At 35.6% G+C, this 24,104-nt stretch overlaps 1 protein-coding gene across 6 annotated transcripts in view; it reads right to left on the bottom strand.

The window, feature by feature from the left end:
* Positions 1 to 24,104, bottom strand: part of BANK1 (B cell scaffold protein with ankyrin repeats 1) — a 325,865-nt gene that overhangs the window by 167,968 nt on the left and 133,793 nt on the right. For all 6 annotated transcript variants that reach the window (XR_009008463.1, XM_057547406.1, XM_057547401.1 and 3 more), the window contains exon 7: positions 16,792 to 16,988. Coding sequence is in view for 5 of the 6 variants with exons in the window: in XM_057547406.1 (XP_057403389.1) it covers positions 16,792 to 16,988 (197 nt within the window). In the remaining variant the exon portion in view is untranslated. The remainder of the gene's footprint in view (positions 1 to 16,791; positions 16,989 to 24,104) is intronic.

Genomic DNA, 24,104 nt, shown 5'->3' with positions numbered 1-24,104 from the left:
CAGATTTCAATAAGTGGACTCCGCAGTCCTGAGAAAAGCAAATTAAACACTAATAAAGGGAGAAATGTGCTTGCTTAGGCTGAAGTCTCAGCCATAGGCTCAAATCTAGGATTCGAGTATAAGATTTGTCAATGTGAGTGGATATTAATGTCTGACAGATGAAAACACTCTGATTTTTTGAAAAACAAAGACCTCTATTGACCCCATGTTCCCTACTAGCTACAGTATCTTTTCTGTGCTTTATCTTTACACCCCAAAGAATTGTTCTATCCTCATTAGTCCCTGATTCTACTCCTTCTTTCCTCACTTGAGCCTCTAAGGGTCATGTTAAGGCTTTCCCACCTCTCCCAAACCTCTCACGCCCCCTCCCTCAATGCACTTCACACAAACTGCTCTTGACAGGTACACTGCTAAATACAAAGGCTGATTCTCTGTCCCTATCTTAGTTGACCCATCAGTAGCATGTGACCCAGCTGACTACTGTCTCCTCTGTCAAGTTATTTTTTCACTTGAATTTCAGGACAATAGATTTTCTGATGTCTCTTCCCACCTCAAAGGCTGCTCATTCTTGGTCTTTTTTGCTGGTGTCTCCTATCACCTTAACTTCTAAACTTTGGAATACCTATAGGCATTTTAAATTTATTATGCCCCAAACCAAACTACCAATCTTCCCCAGCAAACCAGCTTTTCACACAATCTTCCTCATCTCAATACAACAGCAATTTATTCCTTCCACTGCTTCTACCAAAATCCTTGGAGATGTCAGTAACTACTCAATTTCTTTTACATCCCACTGCCAAAGAAATCAGTAGATCTGTTGGCTCTCCTATAAAACAGCAGTATATTTCAAATCGGCCACTTCGCACCATCTCTGCCACTGTCATCCTAGTCTAAGCTATTATCATTTCATCATCTATTCTCTGGAATATTGGAATAGTCTCCAATCAGGTCTCATCCTTCCTGCCCTTGCCCTCTACAGTCTGTTGTCAAAACAGCAGCCAAAGTGTCAAATCAGAACACGTCTCTCTTCAGAATTCTCTAATGGCTTTCCTTCTCCAAGATCCACAACATTGACTATAAAGCCCTACACTTCTGTAACCTTTCTGACCCCAACTATTCTCTCTCTCTCTCATTCACTCTGCTGCAGTAACATTGGCCACCTTGCTCTGTTCTGGACATGTCAGGTACATCCACCTCAGGGCTTTTGCATTTGTCGTGCTCTTTTCTCTTGCTGGGACAGTTTTCTCCCAGATATCTGCATGGCTTTCATGGTTTTCAGGGTATTATCAAAGGCTGCCTTCTCAGTGAGGATTCCTCTGACTACTCATTTCAAAATTGCCCTCTCCCAAACTCCTCCCAAACACCACCCTACACTAGATGGTCTTTCTTATTTCTTCTTGGCCTTAAACAGTAATGTCCATCTGATACATTGTATGTCTTAAATTTTAAATTTTATTTGCTTACAATCTGTCTTTTTCCCCATTAGAATTTGAGTTCCATGATGGCAGGAGTTTTAGTTCATTTTGAAATCCTTGTGTTTAGAACAATACCTGGAATCTAATAGGTACTCAAATATTTGTTAAATCAATCAATACATTGACTTGCCAAACTAAAATTGGAGAGACTATTGATTTTTTGGCTCAAGTGAGAGCTGATTAATTTACTTAAAAAACAAATCCAAAAATTTAGCTTTTATCTGGTACCACCTATTCTCCTTTTATATTATATTTTTGGAGGCAAAATAAGTCAGACATAATCTTTAATTTCTCACATCCATATATATCACAAGGAAGGTGTTGCTACATAGGAGAGATGAAGAAGAAATCATATAGCTTGGCTCAGAGCTATGATATTTTTTGAATATTCCTTTAAAATATTTATATATTTAGTTCGGCACTTTTCTCATAAGTAATCTGACCTTGGAAAGACCTTTATATAAATTTATAGTAGAAACCATGCCATGATACCAGTAGAAAAGTACATACCCAATCTACATTGAATTATATTAAACACCCTTTTCTATCCTCAAGCATCAAGAATGAATGAAATTCAAGCCAATTAACACAGAAGAAATTCCAAGGGATATTTTTCCAATGAAATTTTAATTAATTTGCCTTTGCTTACTTTTATTCTGAAAGCACAATGCCATTGTGTTTATTTCATGAGGTCCACTCTCTAAAGCTACAATGTCAATACTGATTGTTCTAATGAACATTTATGATTAATTCTGTCCTCACTGAAATTGCATTTCCTTTTGACCAGCAGGCGTACAAGTGACAGCTCTAGACTACTCTGTTCTACACAAGCTAATTAGTTTGAAAGAAGCCCGAGAAAAACAAAAGAACTTAAGTTCAGAAGGTTTCTAAGAAATTGGAAGTCTAAGGGTTATAAAAACATAGGGCTCCACGGGACTTTAAAGACCGTTTAGACAACACATGCAGGAGTGTGACTCTTGGTAGCGTATTGAAGACCACCAGTGTCTGAAGCAAATACGTTAAAGATAATGAATTATCTGTTCAGAATGAGATATTGTTTCAACCTTGAAAAAAATGTTAATGACATTAATTATCCCTATTTGAGAAGAACTGTAAGCACATATACACTGCTTCCCTCTATTACTTTCATGGATTTCCTTGTTACCTGTGGGTATTCAATTACTTTTAACTTAATAAGCATTAAAATCACTATGTACTGAGTCAACAGGTAATCAAAATAATATTGCTGTTTGTTCTCATAGACCATGACTGATTCTAAGCAGCTATGGTATTTGGAACAATGAAGATGAGAGAAGAGATATTATAAGTTCTTCCAAAATATGCATTTGCTGTGGCTGAATTTGCCGCCCAGCTGTTTTCCATAAAGTATGACATTAGGACAATGGGAAATGGGCTTAAATTGTAGACTGGGGGGCTTAAATTGTAGACTGGGGGGCTTACCATGGATATAAAGAATACTTTCCAAAAAATGAGGATACCTAGATATTCAAACCAAATATTGCAAGATCAATCTCATTCAGGAATGGTATTATGACATCTCAAAAGGCTAAGACTTTTCTCTGCCTGGGATGACGAGGTGTGACTTCTCAGGGTTCAGCTGTTGCTAGGACAAAGTGCCATTTAGTGTTTATCAAAAGAATCATTAATTCTGAAAACAATTTTTTAAACAATAAAACATTTTAATAAATACTGATTATACAACTGAAGTAAAAAAATTATTTCACAATTATGAAACAGAGGAGATAAAACAGACCTTGGAATAAGGAGGATGAAAATTTTGATATTCTGAGAAAAGTGTGTATACACTTTTTTTATGAAAATATAGCATATCTGATGTAGAAAACCCAAATCATGGAAATAATACATTGTGCCTTTTCAAAAAGTTGGAAATATAAAATGTGTACTATATTTGCATTACAAAATCTTTGCTTCCTTGGAGTTTAACGAGAGCTCATTTCATTTGGGGTAACACAAACTGATAATGCAATAACTTGTTTGAGTTGGAAATAAAACATTCAAAGACTATTCACATACTTTACTCATCTTGCTTTCCCCAGGGCATTTGCCCCAATTTCCCACCACCCTCCCAAAATCATATTGCCATGGAGACTATCTGGGTATGGTCCTGACCCTTGTGACTCTGTCTCCTTCTGTATGGGAAGCAGGATAAGGGATAAAAACTCGAGAAAACTTTTTTAGGGTTATAACCTGTGCGTATATAAAGAGAAAGTATACAGATACTGTTAGCTTGTCTAGGAATTTATGAAAATATGAATCATTTATTATGTAGCAACACAGTGAAAAAACAGCAGCTGTGGCATCTGTAAATAGTTCTTACTGAGAATTACAAATGGGATTTTTGCTTGACTCTGTTAAGCCAAACTAACACCATTTCAGGGAAAGTCTATTTTAAGCAGTGACATACACTGGGCTTAGTGGCCAGGAGAAATGTCTTTCCTGAAAAACGTGTAAAAAAATACTAATTAAAAGTCAATATTTTCTCAGAGTAACAGAGTAGGCAGAAATACCACAGACAGCTGCCTTACCCATTTCTTCTGTTCTACAGATGTCTGTTTCTTTCTCTCACCTGCCCCTCTATTCCTCTTCTGTTTTCCCCGTACATGTTTCATCTGATTTTAGAGTTTAATGGGCATGTTTCTGGCAAATGCTAAAATCAAAACGATGAGAATTTTTGTTCTTGTGTAATTTCAATTTCTAAAACCTAAGGCACTTATACAAAATTTTAATGAATAACTAGTAAACTTTGGTATCATGCATATCAAGCAACTCACCGATAGACTGGATTTTTCACTTTTGAATCAATTTTCATATTGAATCAGTATCACATAAGTATTAGATAAAATCTCTCTTCTCTTTATGGTGATGCTTGTCTAGGCTCATACGTTATCAGAGCAGCACATTGTGTGATTAAATAAATATGACTGCTAAGTGCTCTTAAATGGCATGATTTCTCTTTCCTTTCCTCAAATCAGTCAGGGATTCCTCCCTAGAAGTAAATATCAGTCTTGTAAGAAGGGTATTAAATCCAAACTAGGGTAGTAAATTTTTATCAAGGAAATCTGCTTCTAGTCCTAAAGTCAGAATTCTAAGAGGTCCAAAGCAAAGCTGCTTGACTTGGATGTAGTGATTTTTCTGTCCTTAGGGAGGGAAATTCAGCCACTTCCCGCTTGGCATAGGCTCAGCACTCAGAGCCAGTCTTGGGGCTGTGCTTGGTGCTGTGGCCCTGATATATCAAAATGTGTTATTTTGCACCTGATGAGCATCATTTGGGGTTTCTAACTTGTTCAAAACCTCTTACACATTTCAGGTAGGGCCATGCCTACTTTTTGGCACAGATGTTGGAGTTTTGATTGATTCTTCTCTGATGAACATTTTGAGCAAGTGAAGGCAAACAATGCAAGCAGTAACCTCTTGGGTTTATCTCCAAAAGGATTCATCTCATATTATATTTCTACTAAAAACTAGGCTATCATGTTTACAAGAAGTATATAATAATAAATAAAGGAGTTGAATATAATTTTAAATTAAAACAGCAGAACATAAAACGTTTTTGCAATACAACAAATTTGTAAGAATAAAATGGAGCAAATACATGTCTCCTAACAGCTGACACCAGGATCCTTCTTGAGGATAAAGAGGACTTTCTTCGAGTTCCTTGATAAATTGTTTGAAGAAGGAAAGTGATATTTTAAAGACCTAAATGGACAAGAATGAAAGAAGATGACCAAACTCCTGAGAGTCTGCAAAAGCAGAGAAGTAAGGCCTGTGGGGGGCAGTATTTGGAGGCAAAAAGGCTAATTATTATGCGTCAAGATTAGTGCCAGGGTCATTGCTACAGAGAAACTCCCTCTGTGCCTCTTAACCTTCACTAAAATTTGCTATTGACACAGAGGTCTCTGTGAATGGTGTTTGTGCGGGAATCTAGGGAAAAGGTCAACATTGTCTGGGATCTGGGAGAACTGGAAGAGGATGTTACACCCAGAACGTGGAAGTATAAAAAAGAAGCCAGAGCATGGAGTTATGCACTATTAGGAAAGACATAAGAAATCTCTTACTCTAAAAGTTCTAGGGATAATTAGACTATGAGAACCTTTTAGCTAAATAATGGGTTTTGAGTCATTGAAATTTATTTAAATTTCCAAACATGAATGTAAGGAAACGCATGTTTAAAGTGGTTATTTGTAGAAAGTGGAATTATAAATAACCTCTATAGTTCTCTGTATTTTCCAAATGTTCTAAAATAACCATGTGTTGTTTTTAAATTAAAAGGAAAATGTAAATAGATGCATTTTCTCATTGGAAGATATCAAATATAAAGTTTATTTATTTCTGTATTACTGTTGGTTTATGAATGCTACATAAAAGAAAGTAGGTATTCAGTTTTAAATACTTATCATGGAATTTTGTCTTCTGTATTCTTTATTCAGATTGCATGCCCAGACATAGATTTATAAAACAGTGGACAGGATCTCTGTATAATCAGGTTGAAGTCTATAAAGGAAAATCTCAGCTTGGCATAGATAAGTGATCCACTAAAAAGAAATTTCTGATCTAGTGAGAGCTTAAAAATGTGGATGTTGATTTATGTGGCATTCATAACCTAATCATTTTAAGAAAGGAAAACCAAATCTGTCATTTCTCAGAAATTAAAATGGATGTATAGTCACATATTTTGTTCTTAAAATATCAACAACTTGTTCATATATTGAAGTTGAATATATAAATAAAGAATAAGAACTGAATAAAGAATAAGTACCACATTAAATTCTTAGAAATATACATATAACATATGGTAGAAGAAACAAAATAGATCTTTAGCAGATGTTCAGGTACCTTGATTGCTACTAGATACAAGTTATAAAATTCAACAAATCTATTTTCAAAAATTTTACTTTTGTTATTACCAATAATAATTTGGACAATAATGATAATTCCTTTTTTTTGGCCACACCTTGTGGCTTGTGGGATCTTAGTTCCCTGACCAGACCAGGGATTGAACCCAGGCCCTGGCAGTGAAAGTACTGAGTCCTAACCACTGGACCGCCAGGGAATTCTCTTAAAAATTCCTTTAAATGGCAACTGCTGTTTTTTTTTCTCTCTCTCTCTCTCAGTTGGAGTGTGTGTCTGTATGTATCACAAGGTGCTTTATTTTATGATATTCTGATCAAATCAAAGGTACCACTAAATGGCAATCTTTTTTTTTCTTCCTATTCTGTGTTATTTTTTCTCTCCCTTGAAGTGATGAATAATGACAAACATTTAGAAAAGAAAATCTTTCCACAAAAAGATTAGACTAAAGGAATGAAAAATATCTTGATTTATTTCATTGCATTTTTCACTTTTATTTTTAGTAAAAAAAAAAGAGACAAAACCCAAAAAACAGAAAACCTATTGTCTGGATTTTTAAATACCTACCATGAATGTGTGCATAAGCTCTTTTAGGCTCTAAAAACAGGATTCCTTATTATATATTTTATTAAAATCTCATATTAAATGTTAAAGTTTAAAAAAAAAATAGATCTATGGTCCTACCTAGGTCATTACTGTACACAAGGCAAAGGAGAATATGTATTCCATGAAAAACATCATATAAAATGACTGTTTTCTGATCCAAGAACTCAGAGGTTACATGTGCTCTGCCTTCTCCCCACAATTGTACATTCCATTCCTTTCACCCAGATGCATCCTTCATGTTTCTCCATTAAATGCTCCCTATTTAAAATTCTGTTCATGATTTATCTTCTTAGGAAAAATTCCATGTGATTTCAACTGTTCCAATTACCATCCTGCCATTTCAGGGTCTTTTAATATTTATGAAGATGTTTTGGACATTTTTATGTTCATCTATTTCATCATGTTCTGGGACACTAGCTATCACTTTATTTGTCATGAGCAATTTTAGCACCAGTGAGACTTTTTTTTGCCTGAGGTACTTTGCTCATTGAGCACCCTGCCACCAAGGGGCTTCAACCTTAAGCATTCATGATTTAGGGAGTGAGATTATTGCACAATTTTTCCTTTTACAAAGAAATATCCTTTTCCTGTTAAATGAAAATGCAATTATAATCAGGAGTTGAATTTGTATGTTTCCCTACAAATCCCATAATTGCTCCTTTCCAGACAAATCTTCTAACTCCAAACAGAAATGCCTACGCGCTGCTCCATTAGACATTGTTTTCACTTAAATACAATACGCTATAACACAGGATAAACATCAACTTACTTCTTACATAATTGCTTTGAGGGAAAAAGTCTTAATATTTGTTTAAAAAAAGTCACTTTTAAAAATCGAAATAGTTAAACAAAAACGTTTAAAACCACAATTTAAATAATTTCCCAATTGAATTTAATCCCTTTCCCGTAGGGACAGTTTTCTCTCCTCTTTGGTTCCTAGGCTCCAATGCTTACCATCATTTTTTTTTTTTTCATATAAAGTTCAACAGAGTCATCAGTCTACTTGTGTATTACCAGAATATAAGTACTAAAGATGAAAAATAAAAGATAATACATTGGTAGTATTTGATTTTAAGGAAGAAAGAGATAAGCAATAGTTTAAAAAATCATTAAATGGAACTTAGTTGGGCTTAGATGAGAAATACAGCTCTGCCAGATAACTACACATCCCCAATCAACAGTCTTAGTTTAATTTCCTGATCTGTAAAATGGAAGTAAAAATGTCTAATTCACACAGATTAGTATACTGATCTAATGTGGAAGCACCAAGCATAATGCTTGACACAGAAGTACTCAATAAAGGTTAGCTTGTTTTCTCTTTCCCTTCCTTTCTTGAGTCAGATCTATATGGAACAAAAAGAATGAGCTTGCACTGAATGAACTTTAAGACACATTTCAGGTTATGTTATAGGAACGAGGTCACTAATCTCATGCATCTTAAATCAGTACACTTAATATGAACAGCCAATTCGTAATTTCATGGCACATGTTCACAATCAAGAAAAGTCAAAACGACCTCCATTCTGATCTTGTGTATTTTCATAGTTGTGTATTCTCATGTGAATGTTCTTTAAGACTTCCCCCAGACCAATGGTATTTATAATTCCATTATTCAAAAAGCATTCATTAAAGTCATTCACAATAATTATGCTACTAGTCAACAAATGCAATGAATAGTATCCTCATGCTTAGTAATTGTTCATTAACTACCTACTTCATTGAACTGACAATAACAAATATAAAATGAAACTGCTTACTTCTCTCATATTCACAAGAGAAGCATTTGATCTCTTTCCCTCTCTTGTCATTTGCAATAAAATAACAATCACATAACTTATCAAGTGGTCCTTGCCATGTAAATGCCTACTGTTGCTAGGACTGATATTTTACAAATTAGAAAACTGGAATATCTAGATATTCTATTCCTAAGAAAATAAATTTTAGTAAGAACAATATAGAAATAAAATCACAAAATACCTCTAGATGTTTAGATAAAAGATGATAAATGTGGTGGATAATGTTTTAATGTATTGCATTGGCCTGAATCTAGTTCTTAAAGGACAGAAGTTGTTTGTGCAGGATTTGAAGAGAGACTCAAGAAGATTAAGTGTGGGTATTGACACTAAAACACTGGAATATTTGCCAAGATCAAAACCACTTGTACTGTGATAATGAACAGCTTTAAATGTCTCTTTCACTAATGGTAAGTTCCTGGAAGCTACAAGAATTTTTTTTTTTTTTGGTTTATTTTTTTTTTCTATCCAAATTTTTTCCCCCCATAGTCACTTGTCTTAAAGAACTACAAGAAAATAATATTTATTTCTCATCTTGGATAAATTTATCCAAATAACACTTTAAAAAATTCTCCTTAGGGTAAGAGCCTTTACTATTGTTATTATTCAATAAATATTTATTATCTACAACCTGGAAGACACTATATTAGATGTTGTGGGGAATATGGAATAAACAGAGCATGACACTTGCCTCCAGGAACTGGAAAGTTAATGTAATCAACACTGATTGATTAATTAATTCATTCAACACTTATGTAGTGAACCCATAGTGTTGGCCAAAAATTGTGTTAGATATTAGGGAAACTGTGGTAAAAGAGATACAACTGTCCTTGCCCTCACGGAATTCATAATCTATTGGAGAGACAGACATGAAAAACAATCACGTAAATAAAAATAACCGTTCACCAGTACTTATTAATACTTTAAACTATAAAACGTCCCACAAAAGAATGGGTCCCCAGAAACAGAATAACAGGAGAAGAGTACATAATTACATATAACTTTTAGAGTGCTTATTACTTGTCAGGTATTCTTGCACATGTTTTACACGTATTTATATTTATTTATCGTAACAAGGGTACCAAAAAAGGTGTTCATCTCCATTTTAGAGATGAGGAAACTGAAGCAAGGAGAGATGAAGTGATTTACTCAGGGCACAGGGCTGGAGAGGAGCAGAGTCAGTATTTAGACTCAGACCGGTGGCTCCAGAGCGCATGCTCTCAGACTCTAGCACATAATGCTCCTAGATCAGGCTAAAATGTGTGATGCAGATTAAAGTTAGACAGTGGAAGTACACACCTACAGCCTCTTTCTATGAAAGTTTCCTGGAATAGGTAGAGTTTGAGCTGAGATTTGGGCATGGTTAAGAGATCAGGATATTTTATTTAGGAGGAAGAGATTTCTAGGTAAAGGGAATAGCTTGAAATAATGAAATGAAGGGAGGACAAATGGACTTTGGCAGCTGAGATGTGCAATTAAGGATGAGGCTAAAATAGCAAGCTGGGCTATGCTGTGGTGGGTCCTCAGTATGCAGCCTGATACGGGATGGTTTGAGGCCAAAAAGACTGGGAAGGAAAGACCTCCTAGGGGGCGTTTTAGCGCAGCCGACCAGAAGAGAGATAATGAAGGTACAAACCAAGCGAGCCACAGAGAGAAGGAAAAAGAGGGAACAGATGTGATAGATGATGTATAAGTACAACTGTTAAGATATGGTAACTGAATGGATGGTGTGGATCAGGCTTGTATGAGGGAGAGGGAGGCTATGAGAATGGATTTGGGGTTAAGTCAGACATATTTTTAGCAGGGTGACTTTGGGCAAGGTACTTTATCTCTATAAATCTGTTTCCTCATCTGAAAAATGGGAAATAGTATATGCATTTGTGGCTACCTAATCAGGAGTTGAAAATGACTTTCAAATTTTGGCCAAGAAAATATTGCAGATAATTATGCCATTAGCCGGGAGAAAAGAAAAATATCATTTGGGTCTGTTGAGCTCTAGAGGCCTGTAACATATCCATGTGGACACATTCAGCTTGCAACTAAAACTGGAACTTTAATTCAGGAGGAAGGTCCAGGTTAAAGACAATGATTTAGCTATCAATCACCAAAGAAGACTATGTAGAAAGAACCTTAACTGATGGGGTAAGAGAAGGAAGTCACAAAGGGTGAGTGGAGATTTAGGAAGAGGACAGGGTCAGGGAATCCACTGCCAAAGCTTGAGCCAAAGAACATCTGAGAGGAATCCAATGGGTCTGATCTACGGTAGCTTATTATTATTTTTTTTTAAACATCTTTATTGGAGTATAATTGCTTTACAATGGTGTGTTAGTTTCTGCTTTATAACAAAGTGAATCAGTTATACATATACATATGTTCCCATATCTCTTCCCTCTTGCATCTCCCTCCCTCCCACCCTCCCTATCCCACCCCTCTAGGTAGCTTATTAATGGCCTTTGATAGAGCAGCTTCAGTAGTGGGCTGAATGCAAAGCTTGGATTGTTAGGAAGAAAGAAATGAGTGAAATGAAAAGTCATTCTTTCAGTTAGTTCTGGTACTGAAAAAGAGATCAAAGAGAAGGCAGGGTTGTTGGGAGCGACTGTGTGTGCATGTGTGTGTGTTTGAACATGCTTGTTCAGGGAAGAGTCAGTATTATGGGAGAGATTAATGATGCAGGAGAAAGAGAGGATATGATTGATGGTGAGGTCTCAAGTTGATATGAATAACAATAAATCAAAAGAAAATAACGTGAATGCAATATCATTTATTATGGATCTACTATACTTTTAATGTTTTCATATTTATGTCATCAAGTCCTAAAAACATCCTGTAAGGAATTATTTTTCCTATTTGCAAATAAGGAAACTGAAGCTGAGAGAAAACAAAGAGGTTGCCCAAGGATGCAAATATGGTATTTGATGAAGTTAGGATTCAAATCCAACCTGGCTGAATCCCAAGACCCCATGACTAGAGGAAAAATAAAAATTTGACAAAGAAGAGGAAGGAGTTGAGGGAGTTTTAACAGGATGTTTAGAGCTGCAGAGTTAGGGCATCAAAGCTGAGTTTGAGGACTTGGGGAAGAATAAAATTCTGTCATTCACCGCTATGGTGCATTTAATGGGATTTTAGAAAGAGACTGCTAAGTAGCTCCAAAAGCATAACTGAGACATGAATTTGTAATGCATGCACTCAAGTGCAGTTATGTGACTTGTTCCAGTTTCTTCAGTTCTAACAGAACATCAGTATTGAACAAAGGCCAGAATTCTAAAATTCACTGTAGGCTGGCCTATTAAAAATAAATGCTGAAGATAGCAGTTGTGTTATTTGTCTACGAATATACTAAACCTAAACTTAAAAAAATATCCTGAATATAGAAAGAATATGAGCAATATTTTTTTAAAACATGGGATCCAGTTAAGGATATTACTGGGTAAGTGAGATCAAACAAGTCCTTACATTTGACACTTGCCTTCTGTCCCATCAATGAGTAAATACATGCTGAGCACCTCTTGGGCACCTGATGGTGGGAGGGGAAGGGAGCCCATTACTCATCATTAGTGTCTAGACCTAACGAGAAAGAAAAACTACATAAGCAAAGCAGGGTATGCTGCCATATAGAGGGAATTAGCATATACTAATATTTACTAAATTAAATGGAATAATCCACTAGAGCAGGGCTCCCCAACCCCCGGGCTGTGGACCGGTACTGGACCAGGCGTGTTAGGAGCCGGGCCGCACAGCAGGAGGAGAGCCGGCGCAGCTTCGTCTGCCGCTCACATCACTGCCTGAACCTTCCGCCGTCCCCCCTCCCTCCCCCGCACCCCGTCCATGGAAAAACTGTCTTCGAAACCAGTCCCTGGGGCCAAAAAGGTTGGGCACCGCTGCACTAGAGAACAAAACAGTATATAAAGTACCAAATGAGCAAAGCCAAGACTGAGAGAAATAATGGAACATTATTCCAAGAAAGGTGAATGTTCACTGGCCTAAGCATGAAGCCTAACTTCCAAGTAATGGGTTCCTACACCAATCAGTCAGTCTTTGCTCTATATTAGGGATACTCCAGGTGCTTTAACATCTACCTCTTCTGTACTGTCATTCCAAACCCTTGACCCTCTGAAAAAGATCAGGGTCACTGTCTATTAGGCAGACACTAGAGGGCGACAGAATCAATCTCGTGCTCGCTCTCTCTCTCTCTCTGGTGCGCGCGTGCACACACACACACATCACACACACACACACACACACACACTAGCCCACACTAGCCCACCGTCCACAGGGACAAAGAGCAATGTCAGGCTAAGTCAATGAGAGCAGGCTGTCACAAGAATCCCATCACAGACGTGAACAACAGAAACATTCCCAGTTAGGAGTCCTGAAAAGTCAGCTAGAGAAAGTGACTTTCTATTCTGAAATTTTCATGAAGATTATGTATGATTAAGATCTTATTAATATATACACCAAACTATACGAGTGAACACTGTGGTGGAAGAGAAAAGATACTAAATGGATATTGTTCCTAGTAAACATCTGTAGGTTCTCCAATTCCATAGCCGGCCCCACAGAGGAGGATGTATTTCCCTGTCTACTTACACATGATCTAATCATTCTCTGAAGTGTTTAAAACTGATGGAGATAAATGGGGTGACATACTCAAGATAACACAAAGAAATATCACATTATTTTGCTTAAAACACATTCTAATTTTTGCTGTACACTTTATCTTAAATCACAAAGTATCTTGTAGTCTGTGGCCAAGTTCCAGTTTAGTTTCAAATTCTCAGGTATTTCTGACTTAAAAGGTAAGTTTTTAGAGGACTGAATTAGTTGTCAGTATTGCTACTTGTTATTTGAAATAGTCTGAGATTTCCTCAAGAATTCTATGAAGCAAACTGTGGTTCACACTCAACTGTGGATTTAAACACCAATCCTGTGGCTCTTTGTCTATACGCCTTTCATATTAATTCTTCTAGAAGGCATTGTCAGAAACTGAAAATTGAGTAGTTTATTTGAAATACTTTATGGTTATAGAAATATATGGTATTATTATCTATAACAGTACTGAAAACATGAAACAAGTGTAGTTGTTAATTAGATAACTATCAAAACATGAAAGCTACTCATTCATAATGAAAAGTCTCTATTCATAGATTGTACATAAATTATTAACCTTTCAAAGTAAAAAACGCCATGAAGAAATGTCAAGAATGTGATTTGAGGCTCCTTCCTCTTCCTCCTTATTCATCTAGCTAACACTAAGATATGGATGGCACTTGTTTGTTTATGAATGCTTGCTAATGATTCTCTTTTTACCTTTATTTGTAAAAGTCATGAGTGACTTTTTCCTTCTACCTACCCATTTTACTCAGCAATGACCAAACTCACTGTGTTGTAACTCCCTGTGAGATTCTAAAATGAACAATGTTTCACTGATGGAGGATTGGGAAGAATTGAAGAAATCAGTAAATCAGTTGGGGGGTATGTTTGAATTTAAAAATATATATTTCTTCAGTACAGAAGTATGGTCAATTGGTGGATTATAAACTGCAAACTGAAAGAATATCTATTCCTTTCAACAATTCTGAAAAATAGTTCATGGAAAATTTGAATGCATATGTGACAAATCTGAGATTTATCAGAATGTGGTTATAACATTAAAGCTATGTAAATGTTATGAAAGACACAATAAAGTATTTTAGCAATGCAAATAGATCGCACATATTTTCTCTATTAAGTTTAGATATAATTTTAAAAAGATATAGCTACTATAATTTATAGTATAAAATCTCAACATGTGTTTATCTGACACACTTCCATAGTCACTTCCTTAGTGACAGCAGAACATCTGCAAAATAATTGATCTGTCCTACCTATAATGTCAATGTCTACTATAGACATGCTGGCAAAATGTAACAGCTCACAAAGAGACAGAATACATGAAATAATTTAACAAATTTCATAGAATAATTATCAAGTATATAACTCCGCAAAATTAGAATGGAACCACTATGAAAGAATAAATAGTCACCTAAAGACAGTGATACCAATCTACTTGTATCAATGCTATATTGCAGGAGTAAAGGTATAACTACCCAGAGGATAAGAGAAAAAAAATCATTTCTCACATCCATCAAATCCTACTCTCATAGTTGCTTTCGTATCTACTGTCATTATTATTTAGTACTATGTTATTTATGAAGTATGTGCAGTTTTGCATGGGGCTGCATCTGTTAAAAGCTGAGTCCTCATTGGAGAACCATAAGTGGAAGCGTCACTCTTTGAAAATCAGGGATCATCTTGGAAAGTAACCCTGGATGTTGAAGACTTCTAGGGGAAATTTTAACTTAAGTCCACCAGTGGTTAAAAATTCGAGAATAGGGCTTCCCTGGTGGCGCAGTGGTTGAGAGTCTGCCTGCCAATGCAGGGGACACGGGTTCGAGCCCTGGTCTGGGAAGATCCCACATGCCGCGGAGCAACTAGGCCCGTGAGCCACAACTACTGAGCCTGCGCGTCTGGAGCCTGTGCTCCGCAACAAGAGAGGCCACGATGGTGAGAGGCCCGCGCACCGCGATGAAGAGTGGTCCCCGCTTGCCGCAACTAGAGAAAGCCCTCGCACAGAAATGAAGACCCAACATAGCAATCAATCAATCAATAAATCTTTAAAAAAAATTGGAGAATAAAGTTGTAGAGAATTGAGTACCCAGGATGTAGGAATAATAGGACTATTGTGGGCCAATTTACAAGGCTGAATTGATTCACTGACTTACCTGAGATAGATGCCATGTTGCACTGGTCAATGACTATGTACAGTGGGTAATAACTAAAATAAATACATTCATCAATACGACAATCACTATCTACAACCTTTCCATGAATAAAAAGTATGCTTATTCCTCATTTGAAGGACATAGAATATAAAAAAGTAGTTTACTAATTTTATTACAAAACTTAATTTCTATATTTATTTTAAATAAAATAAATACTTGTATTTCAAATACAAGTAATTCCAGATGGTGGATGATACCCGTGCTCTTCTGATAACTATTTGCTATTTCTTAAAAGTGGAGAAAAAAGTTAGATTGGTTGTCATTTGACTCTCTGGAAATCAGAAATACCGATGGTTTTTAGAAGTCCAACATTACATTTACTTAACCTAATAATCGGAATATATGCTAAAATGACCAGAAGCATTTCAATGTTCTATAGTAACTGTTCAATGGCAATAAAATTATCTTCTGAGAATTCAAAGACCAATTCTGACATATTCACCAACACAATAATTGCCTATTATATGTTCCTAAGAGCCATCAGAAGTATGATTCACTTTCTCAAGCAAAAGGTGCATACCTTTGTTACAAACAGAAAATAATTGCTTTTCTAAGGTCGATTATGGAAACACAAAGTGTGTTTTATGTACTAAGGTAGTATCCCCTCCTTCAATCGTCCCTTGGTTGCATTCTTACAGAACTAATATCCTTCAAAGGGTGTTCTGAAATTTGGAGTTTCAACCCACACAATAAAGAACTGGGACTTAACAGAGAGAGAAAGGGAATCAATCACATATCAGAAACAAAGTTAAGCGACATGAATTAGCTTTTTATTGGGTAGACTTTTTGAATAATTATCAAAATATACTCCTTTAACCTAATAAATATTTATCTCATTTTATGTGCCTAACAGCACCTTACTTAGACTTTTGAACAAAAGATGAAAAGTAATAGGTTTTCATTTCCTTCCTACCATCTCCTTTCCAATACTGAACAAGCTATTTAGAAGCCAGAAAGACCAGATAAGTTTCAAAGGGGCTATTTAGGGGTGGGAGTGTGGAGTCAGAGCTGGTTTATGGCATATGAAAACAAGGTGAATAATCTTGCAAAATGCTTAAGACAATGAATGACTTCCGACCAAGAGACGCTAAAAACTAGCTGTACAGTAGCGTCATTTTCAAGAGCAATGTGCATGTACCCACACACACATACAAACATATTAATTTTATAAAAAGAGTTTTAGAGATAAAATGGAAAAAAACTTACTGAAAAGTCTTCCAAGATTTTCTTGAGTTCTTTGTGACCATGCCTTTCAGCAATATGTGCTGGATCTGAACCCTCCAAATTTTTTATCTTAGATGCCCAAGTTGCTCCTGAACATTGAAGCAAATGAATAGCCAAGTTCTTTAAGCCAAATTTTGCTGCACAGTGGAGAAGAGTTGGAAGTTCTTTGAAATAAGAATCTATAAGCATAAGAAGAGGATACTTTTTTATCATATCTCGAACCACATAAGAAAAAGTCAAACACAATCTACTCCTAAGAGTAATTCCCACAAAGCAGAGCAGACTTTTAGTGTGATTTTGCAAATAAGAAACTGTCAGTGGTTTTAGCAATGTAGTAGACTCTCCCTCTTTCTATTTCTCATCTTAAAACAAATATAAACTAATATTCTCACTAGCATTAGTGCCTCCGCCTTATTTGTTGGGTAAGTTTAATTTAGAAAGGCACATGGACCTCCTAAATGTAAAACAAAACAAAAACATTACATTGTAATAACTCCTTTTTCAATGTACTGCAACATTAACCAAACACTAAATAACAAATAAATTCATCTATAATACTTTTTGTGTTTTCTACTGCCATGCCTAGTTTGCTTCTTTTTGAAGTTGAAATGAACATGAAATTCCCAGGGGTGGGGGCCTTATGTTAGATTTTTATGTGAAATTTTTCTTTCAAAAAGTAACCGCAACAGCAAATAGGCACTTCTATAGAAATCTTCAATATGGACATTTCCATCAGGATTTTACAGGTTTCATATCAATGTTCTGGAATTTGAATTTCCTAATTACATGTTAGCTATTAGTTAGAAGACACGTATTAATTATGCATAACTATAAAATGATGAATGTATACTGCTATCACAATGCCAAAACACACACACACACACACACACACACACAAACACACACACATGCTGATGAGTGATGGTTTGTTATTATTCTACACTTTCACATCTAGCTAGAAAAATTGTGTTATAGAAATTACACACCAGCTTACTTTAATAGCTATGGCATTATTAGAAGCAAGCAATGTGAAGACTTATAGCAACAGAAACAAAGGCATCAAAGCAAAAGTCAATTGTCTTCCAGCAAAATTCTAAAGCAATGAAAACAGCCACCTCATAATGTTTGGGAAAACTGTGAATCTGGCCTCATTTGCTTCTTTGCTGTTTTGTAGACCAAGGGGGGGGGGGGGGAAAGGAAAAGAGAGGGGATTTAAACCTGGAGTTTTCAATTCACTTGGGTGTTTCAGGGCTGAATAAATTATCTAGTTTGTTAGTTTGTATGTTTTAACAGGAAACATAACAAAACAAAACAAAAACCTTCAGGACATGTTAAGAACTTACAGTAAGGAAATATTTTATCCTTCAAGATGTGTTAGAACTAAAATGGCTGTAGGTAAATCTAGGATAGTATTTCAATGACAAATGCACTTGTCCCTTCTTATATGGTGTGCAGTGACTAAAAAATTATCAAATATTTTATGAAGATGAGCTTATAAAAGCTGAAACTGTTCAAGGTAGTTACCAATTTTCAAAATAAAAATAATGTATTTTCTCCACAAGGAATTAAGATATAATTTTCTATTTATTTTCATTTAAATGAATTATAAAATAATTTCTGCTATAATTAAACCAAACCAAAGTTAATAAAGAAAAATATTTGCATGATAATGTCAGATTTTTACATGCCCTTGGTCATCTTTCTCTTTGTCATACCATGCAATATACAAAACACATCATCACCTGCCAATAAATGCCTTATGCATTGTTCTTGCACATTGTTATTCTGTTGTATTTTAAAATCACTGTTAATGCAGCTTAAAATATATTTTCACTAAATAAGTGTTTAATCATTACAGGAATACATTCACCTTTTAACCTCACCGACTTCCCCTGTCAGTAAATTCCTCAAGTTTAAGGTAATATTAGAAACAACTACAATAAACTTCATTAAAAGTCTATTTTTGTACACCAGGAAGAATAAAAAGGACCAAGTGGACATGGTTTTCCAGGGCTCATTTCTTAACAGTTTTGAACCATGCTTTCTGGCACACAAAATCAAGAAGTTCTGCTGATTTAAGATTATGCTGCTGATACTAAAAGGGAGTACAGGTTTGAAGGCTGGCTCCTTTATTTTCCATTTCTTTATTTCATTTTTAGTTGTAGCTGAAAAGCCATTAATCTTCTAGAATGCTTTGTGAAGTTAGAGACATGAAAGAGTTTGGGAGGACATTTTTCCAGTTTCCTACCCAGTAACAGAATTGCATTCCTAGAGTCTATGAAAGATGATCTTCTAGTTACTGCTTGCATAGCTCTAATGATAGAGTGTTTTTTACTTCCTAAAGCAGCCTGTTTCTTGATTAGACAACACTGATCATTAGACATTATTACTTCTGTTGAGGTGAAATTTCCTCTAAATTACCATATCTTTATATCCTTTGGGCAATACAGAATATGACAGTTACAAAAGCATGGGCTTAGAGTTAGTTGGCTTTGCCATATATTCACTACGTGAAGTTTCAGCAAGCCACTCAGTATCTGAGCCCAGCTTTCTCATCCAAATTTGTAGGGCTACTGAGATAATTAAATGACAACATATAAAAAGTACCCAGAAAGGTGTCTGAAACATAACAGGTATTCAATAAATTATTAGTTTCCTTCTCCTTCTTCTGCATCAAATAGTTTAAAGCATCCTTGTCCTAACTCACCTTTGCCCCAACCTTATGATCACTCATTCTTTTCATTATTCCAAAGTAGTTACCATCCTGAGAGACTGACCCTGGAATAGTTGGTCCTTTACAAAACGATGAATCCATTTCAAACCTGCCCCAATGTCATCACTACAGCAGTACCTTTCATTTTATTGGATGGGCTATTTTGCCTGCTTATCTTCATTATGTAGGAGATGCTCAGCTTGCTAATATACATGACCAATAACTAGAAAATTTCTAATTTAAGGTATTTTTTAAATTAGTATATGACAGAGTTAACATTTCAAAAAATTAAATGATTCATAGGAGCTGTATTAATTAGTTTAATACTAATTAGATCATGATCTCTAGTACTACTTTTTCCAGAACATCAAATTAAATACACTCAGTATGTGCATATATTATTATATTACTATACATATGATATTTATATATGAATAAAGGTATCATATCAATAGAGGTATGATTATGCTAAGAAATAGTTTGGGTTATTTAGTATCCTGCTTTTTATAAAACCATACTTTTTATATTTTAGCCTTGATTGGATTATTATGAGAATTTGAGATATGAATGGATTGCTCTGTGTGGGGAATAAGCATGTTTGTAACAGCATAAGATGAGGAAGTTCTTTATCTTAAAAAATAAAAACTTGCTGGGGGAGGCTATACTCTCTTATGGGCATTGATTCAGTGTCAGAGAAGGAGTGCTGATCAAATAATGTGTCTGTGACCCAGGGGAGTATTACATGCTGTCCCTTGCTATTCTTCAGTGCTTAATTTCATTCTAGATCACACGATCACTAAGGTTTTCACTAAAAGATATTGATGTTTCGATTGGCTTCTGAAAAAAAATACAGAAGTGTAATTTAGATTTAAAAATACACTGATCATGGGTTTCATGCATTTTGACAGTTGTATACACCCATGTAACCATCACCCAAAACAAGCTAAAGAAACTTCTATCACCACCACAAGTTCCCTCCTGCTCCATTCGAGTCAATTCTCCACTTCAGAGGCAACTACTGTGTAATTTCTATCAACACAGATAAATTTTATTTCATCTTGTATTTCATACAAATGGAAGCATACAGTATATACTCTTGTATTCCATTGTCCTCTGCCCTCTATTTCTAATGAGAAATCAGACGTAATTCTTATAATTGCTTTCTGTATGGCATGTGCTTTCCTCCACACACGCATCCTCATCCCCACCCCTACCACAGGCACTTTTAAAATTTTCTCTTTATCTTTGATTTTCACCCCCTAGTAGAATATATACAAAAATATTATACCTATACACACCTTTAACTATGGTATGTGTAGGTATAATATTTTTGTATATATTCTACTAGGGGGTTGCAGAGCTTATTAAATCTGTTGGTTAATGTCATTCCTCAATTTTAGATCATTCTCAGCCATTATTTCTTCAAATATTTTTCTGCCTCATTCTCTCTCATCTTTACTCTGAGAATTCAATTATACATGTTTGATCATGTAGTATTATCTCATAGACCTTGAGTCAAAACTGAGCCAAATTAATACGTAGATGAGCTGACTTGTTCTTTTTTTAAGGCTTTACTTAGACTCTGGATTTTTCCTCTCTTTATCAGCTTGAATAATTTGACTGTCTTCAAGTAAACTGATTCTTTTCTCTTCTGTTTTTTCTGCAATTAGACACATCAAATATCTAAAAATTTTCTGGTATTTTATGTTTCTAGAATTTCCTTTTGTTTTTTATTATAATTTCCAATGCTCTGATGAAATTTCCATCTCTTTATGCATGTTGTGCGACTTTTACAATAGATTCTGTAACATATTTATCATTGTTATTTTAATGTTCCTATCCGAATTATTTCAACATCTGGAGCATTTCTGTGTTTGCCTCTAATGACTGTCTCTTTTCTTGACCACAGGTCATCTTTCATTCCTTCTTTGTGTTCCTTGTAATTTTATATTGCATGCTGAACATTGTACTAAAGGACTGAAATAAATAATATTTACCCCCAGAATAAGGCATACCCTTTCTTCAGTCAGACAACTAGACTTGGAAGCTGATTCAAATTAATCTGTAAGTGAGCAGAACTTGGTCATTTTCTGAGGCTTTACTTCGATTTAGTTAACCACTGGCTTCAAATATTTTGAGGGCAGAATCATAACTTTCTTTAGCACAGCTTGGGATCTGAGCTTTGGTGAGACTCAAGAAATCTCTGTTGCTCTACAGACTGGCTGCCAGCCTTTGGGTCACAGGATGGTTCTTTTTTTCTCTCCAGTTCTGCCTCCAGAATTTTTCACATCAGAAAATCTTGCTCAAGATGGTAATAAAGACACAGACCTACTAGAGAATGGACTTGAGGACACGGGGAGGGGGAAGGGTAAGCTGTGACAAAGTGAGAGAGTGGCATGGACATATATACACTACCAAATGTGAAATAGATAGCTAGTGGGAAGCAGCCGCATAGCACAGGGAGATCAGCTCGGTGCTTTGTGACCACCTAGAGGGGTGGGATAGGGAGGGTGGGAGGGAGATGCAAGAGGGAGGAAATATGGAATTATATGTATATGTATAGCTGATTCACTTTGTTATAAAGCAGAAACTAACACACCATTGTAAAGCAATTATACTCCAATAAAGATGTTAAAAATAAAAATTAAATTAAATTTAAAAAAAGAGTATCTTGCTCAGATTTTGGGGGGCCTCTGTATACACTCAGCTAAGGCAGACTCCTTACTATCCCAGTAGCAGAATCCTTATTATCCCAGCAGCTTGGAGGTGTTTTATCCACTTTTATGCCTCTCTGTATTTAGAATCTGTCTGCTGCTGCTTTCCATATGGCAAAAGCTTTGATGGGATTTGTCTCAGCAACACTGTCCCACTCTCACTCTTTAGCAGCCACTAGTGGTCCTCATGGATTTCAAGGCTATCTCTCAACCTTACTGCCCTCGTCCAGCCATTGGTATACTAGCTCTGTGCACTTATGACAGCCTACAAAAGAGAGTTAGTGTGTGATGCAGACCCACTCTGTAGCAGGGACTCTTTGGGATTTTCATCCATCACAGTAGCCTAAGTATAGCCACTAAATGTTTGCTAAATGTTCAGGTGGTTTCTCTTTACCCCTCATCTATAGTGAGTTCTTATCCTCCTGCTTTGCAAGGGATGAAGGAAGTCATGAGTTTCTTCTCTTTTGTGAAGGACTTGTCCCTTTCTGGAATTTAGTTCATTTAGATTTCTTTTGTCATTCATTTTCTGCTGTATTTAAAAAAGAAACTGTGATTTTGAAGATCATCTTGCTTGTTCTTACTATTACAATAAGAACAACAGACTCTTATGATGTTGTACATCTTAATCAGAAGCAGAAGTCTTATGAGACCTAAAGACCATTAGTTATTTTCTTAAACCCACAGCATTTGTTTTGCAAACAGTTTGTTAATCTTACCTATTAGATTAAAATAATAGATTCCTTAAGAAGATATTTTTTAAAAAAACTTTTTAGAATGTGTTTAATCTGCAATATAACATCTACTTCATTTCATGGCAATTTTCATTTAATTAATGAAGATTCTTTATATCTGTTTCTATTATCAAGGTGTGAATAAAGAAGTCATAACTCACACTAAGGTGTGACCAATTTGCTTTTGACTTTTTTTCTGGACAAAATAAATTTTCAGTTTTCAGTTTTTTCAGCCAATGTCTGTCAAATGGTAATTTCAGGGGAACAGAATTAAGTGTCTGGCAGGGGAATTTTTCAATGAAAATCCAATTTCATTAGTTTTTGCAAATAAAAATAGATGATCTAGAACCTAGTAAAGAAATGTTTGTTTGGGCTGAGCCATTTCCAACAGTTCCACATAATCCCTATAAACGATGGCCAATAATTAGATTGAAGTTATCAAACCAAGCTTCCAAAAGATTAACCTAGCTCACCAGAATAATAAAATGGGAATATGTCCTGGGTTAGCTTTAAAAATTTTAAAGTAAGATGAGTATGCAAACTGGAAGGGCATGACCATGTAATCCATTGTTCTCTTAAATCACTATCTGGAATAGTAAATCTTTATTCACTCAATGTGTGATGACCAGGTGGCCACTATAGGACAAAACAATGAAGCACACAAAAAAAGAGATGATAAAAAGTCAGGAGATCTGCATTCTAATCCCAGCTCAACTACGTGGTGCTTATGAAAGTTCTTTCATTCCCCTGCACCTCAGTTTCTTCATTTATAAAATTATAAGGTTGGGGTCAGAATTGTAGGATTTAGGACATTCTTCTGAGCTAGAGGTCATGCCACAGATGGTTTTAGGGTAATTTTCCCTGATGCTAATCAGATACCAACTAAAGGAGTAAGGATGATATTTGTGAAGGTTGAAGAAGGGTAATGATTTTCATCACAGGATTTGGAGTCTGATGAAGTGTTAGTATTTCTGTGGATCTGTAAGACAGAGCATTGCTGGGTTTATGAATCTGATTGCTCTGTGACAGGAGAAGCACATATGCAACATGTGAGGTGTCACTCTTCCCGTCTGTTGAAAGAGTAGACATTTAATCCTATTTAGAATTTCAAGCAACCAAAAATACTACCAAGATTAT

Source organism: Balaenoptera acutorostrata, chromosome 5 (assembly GCF_949987535.1).
Source record: "Balaenoptera acutorostrata chromosome 5, mBalAcu1.1, whole genome shotgun sequence".
NCBI classification, from domain to species: domain Eukaryota; kingdom Metazoa; phylum Chordata; class Mammalia; order Artiodactyla; family Balaenopteridae; genus Balaenoptera; species Balaenoptera acutorostrata.
This window is presented reverse-complemented; position numbering and strand designations above follow the sequence as displayed.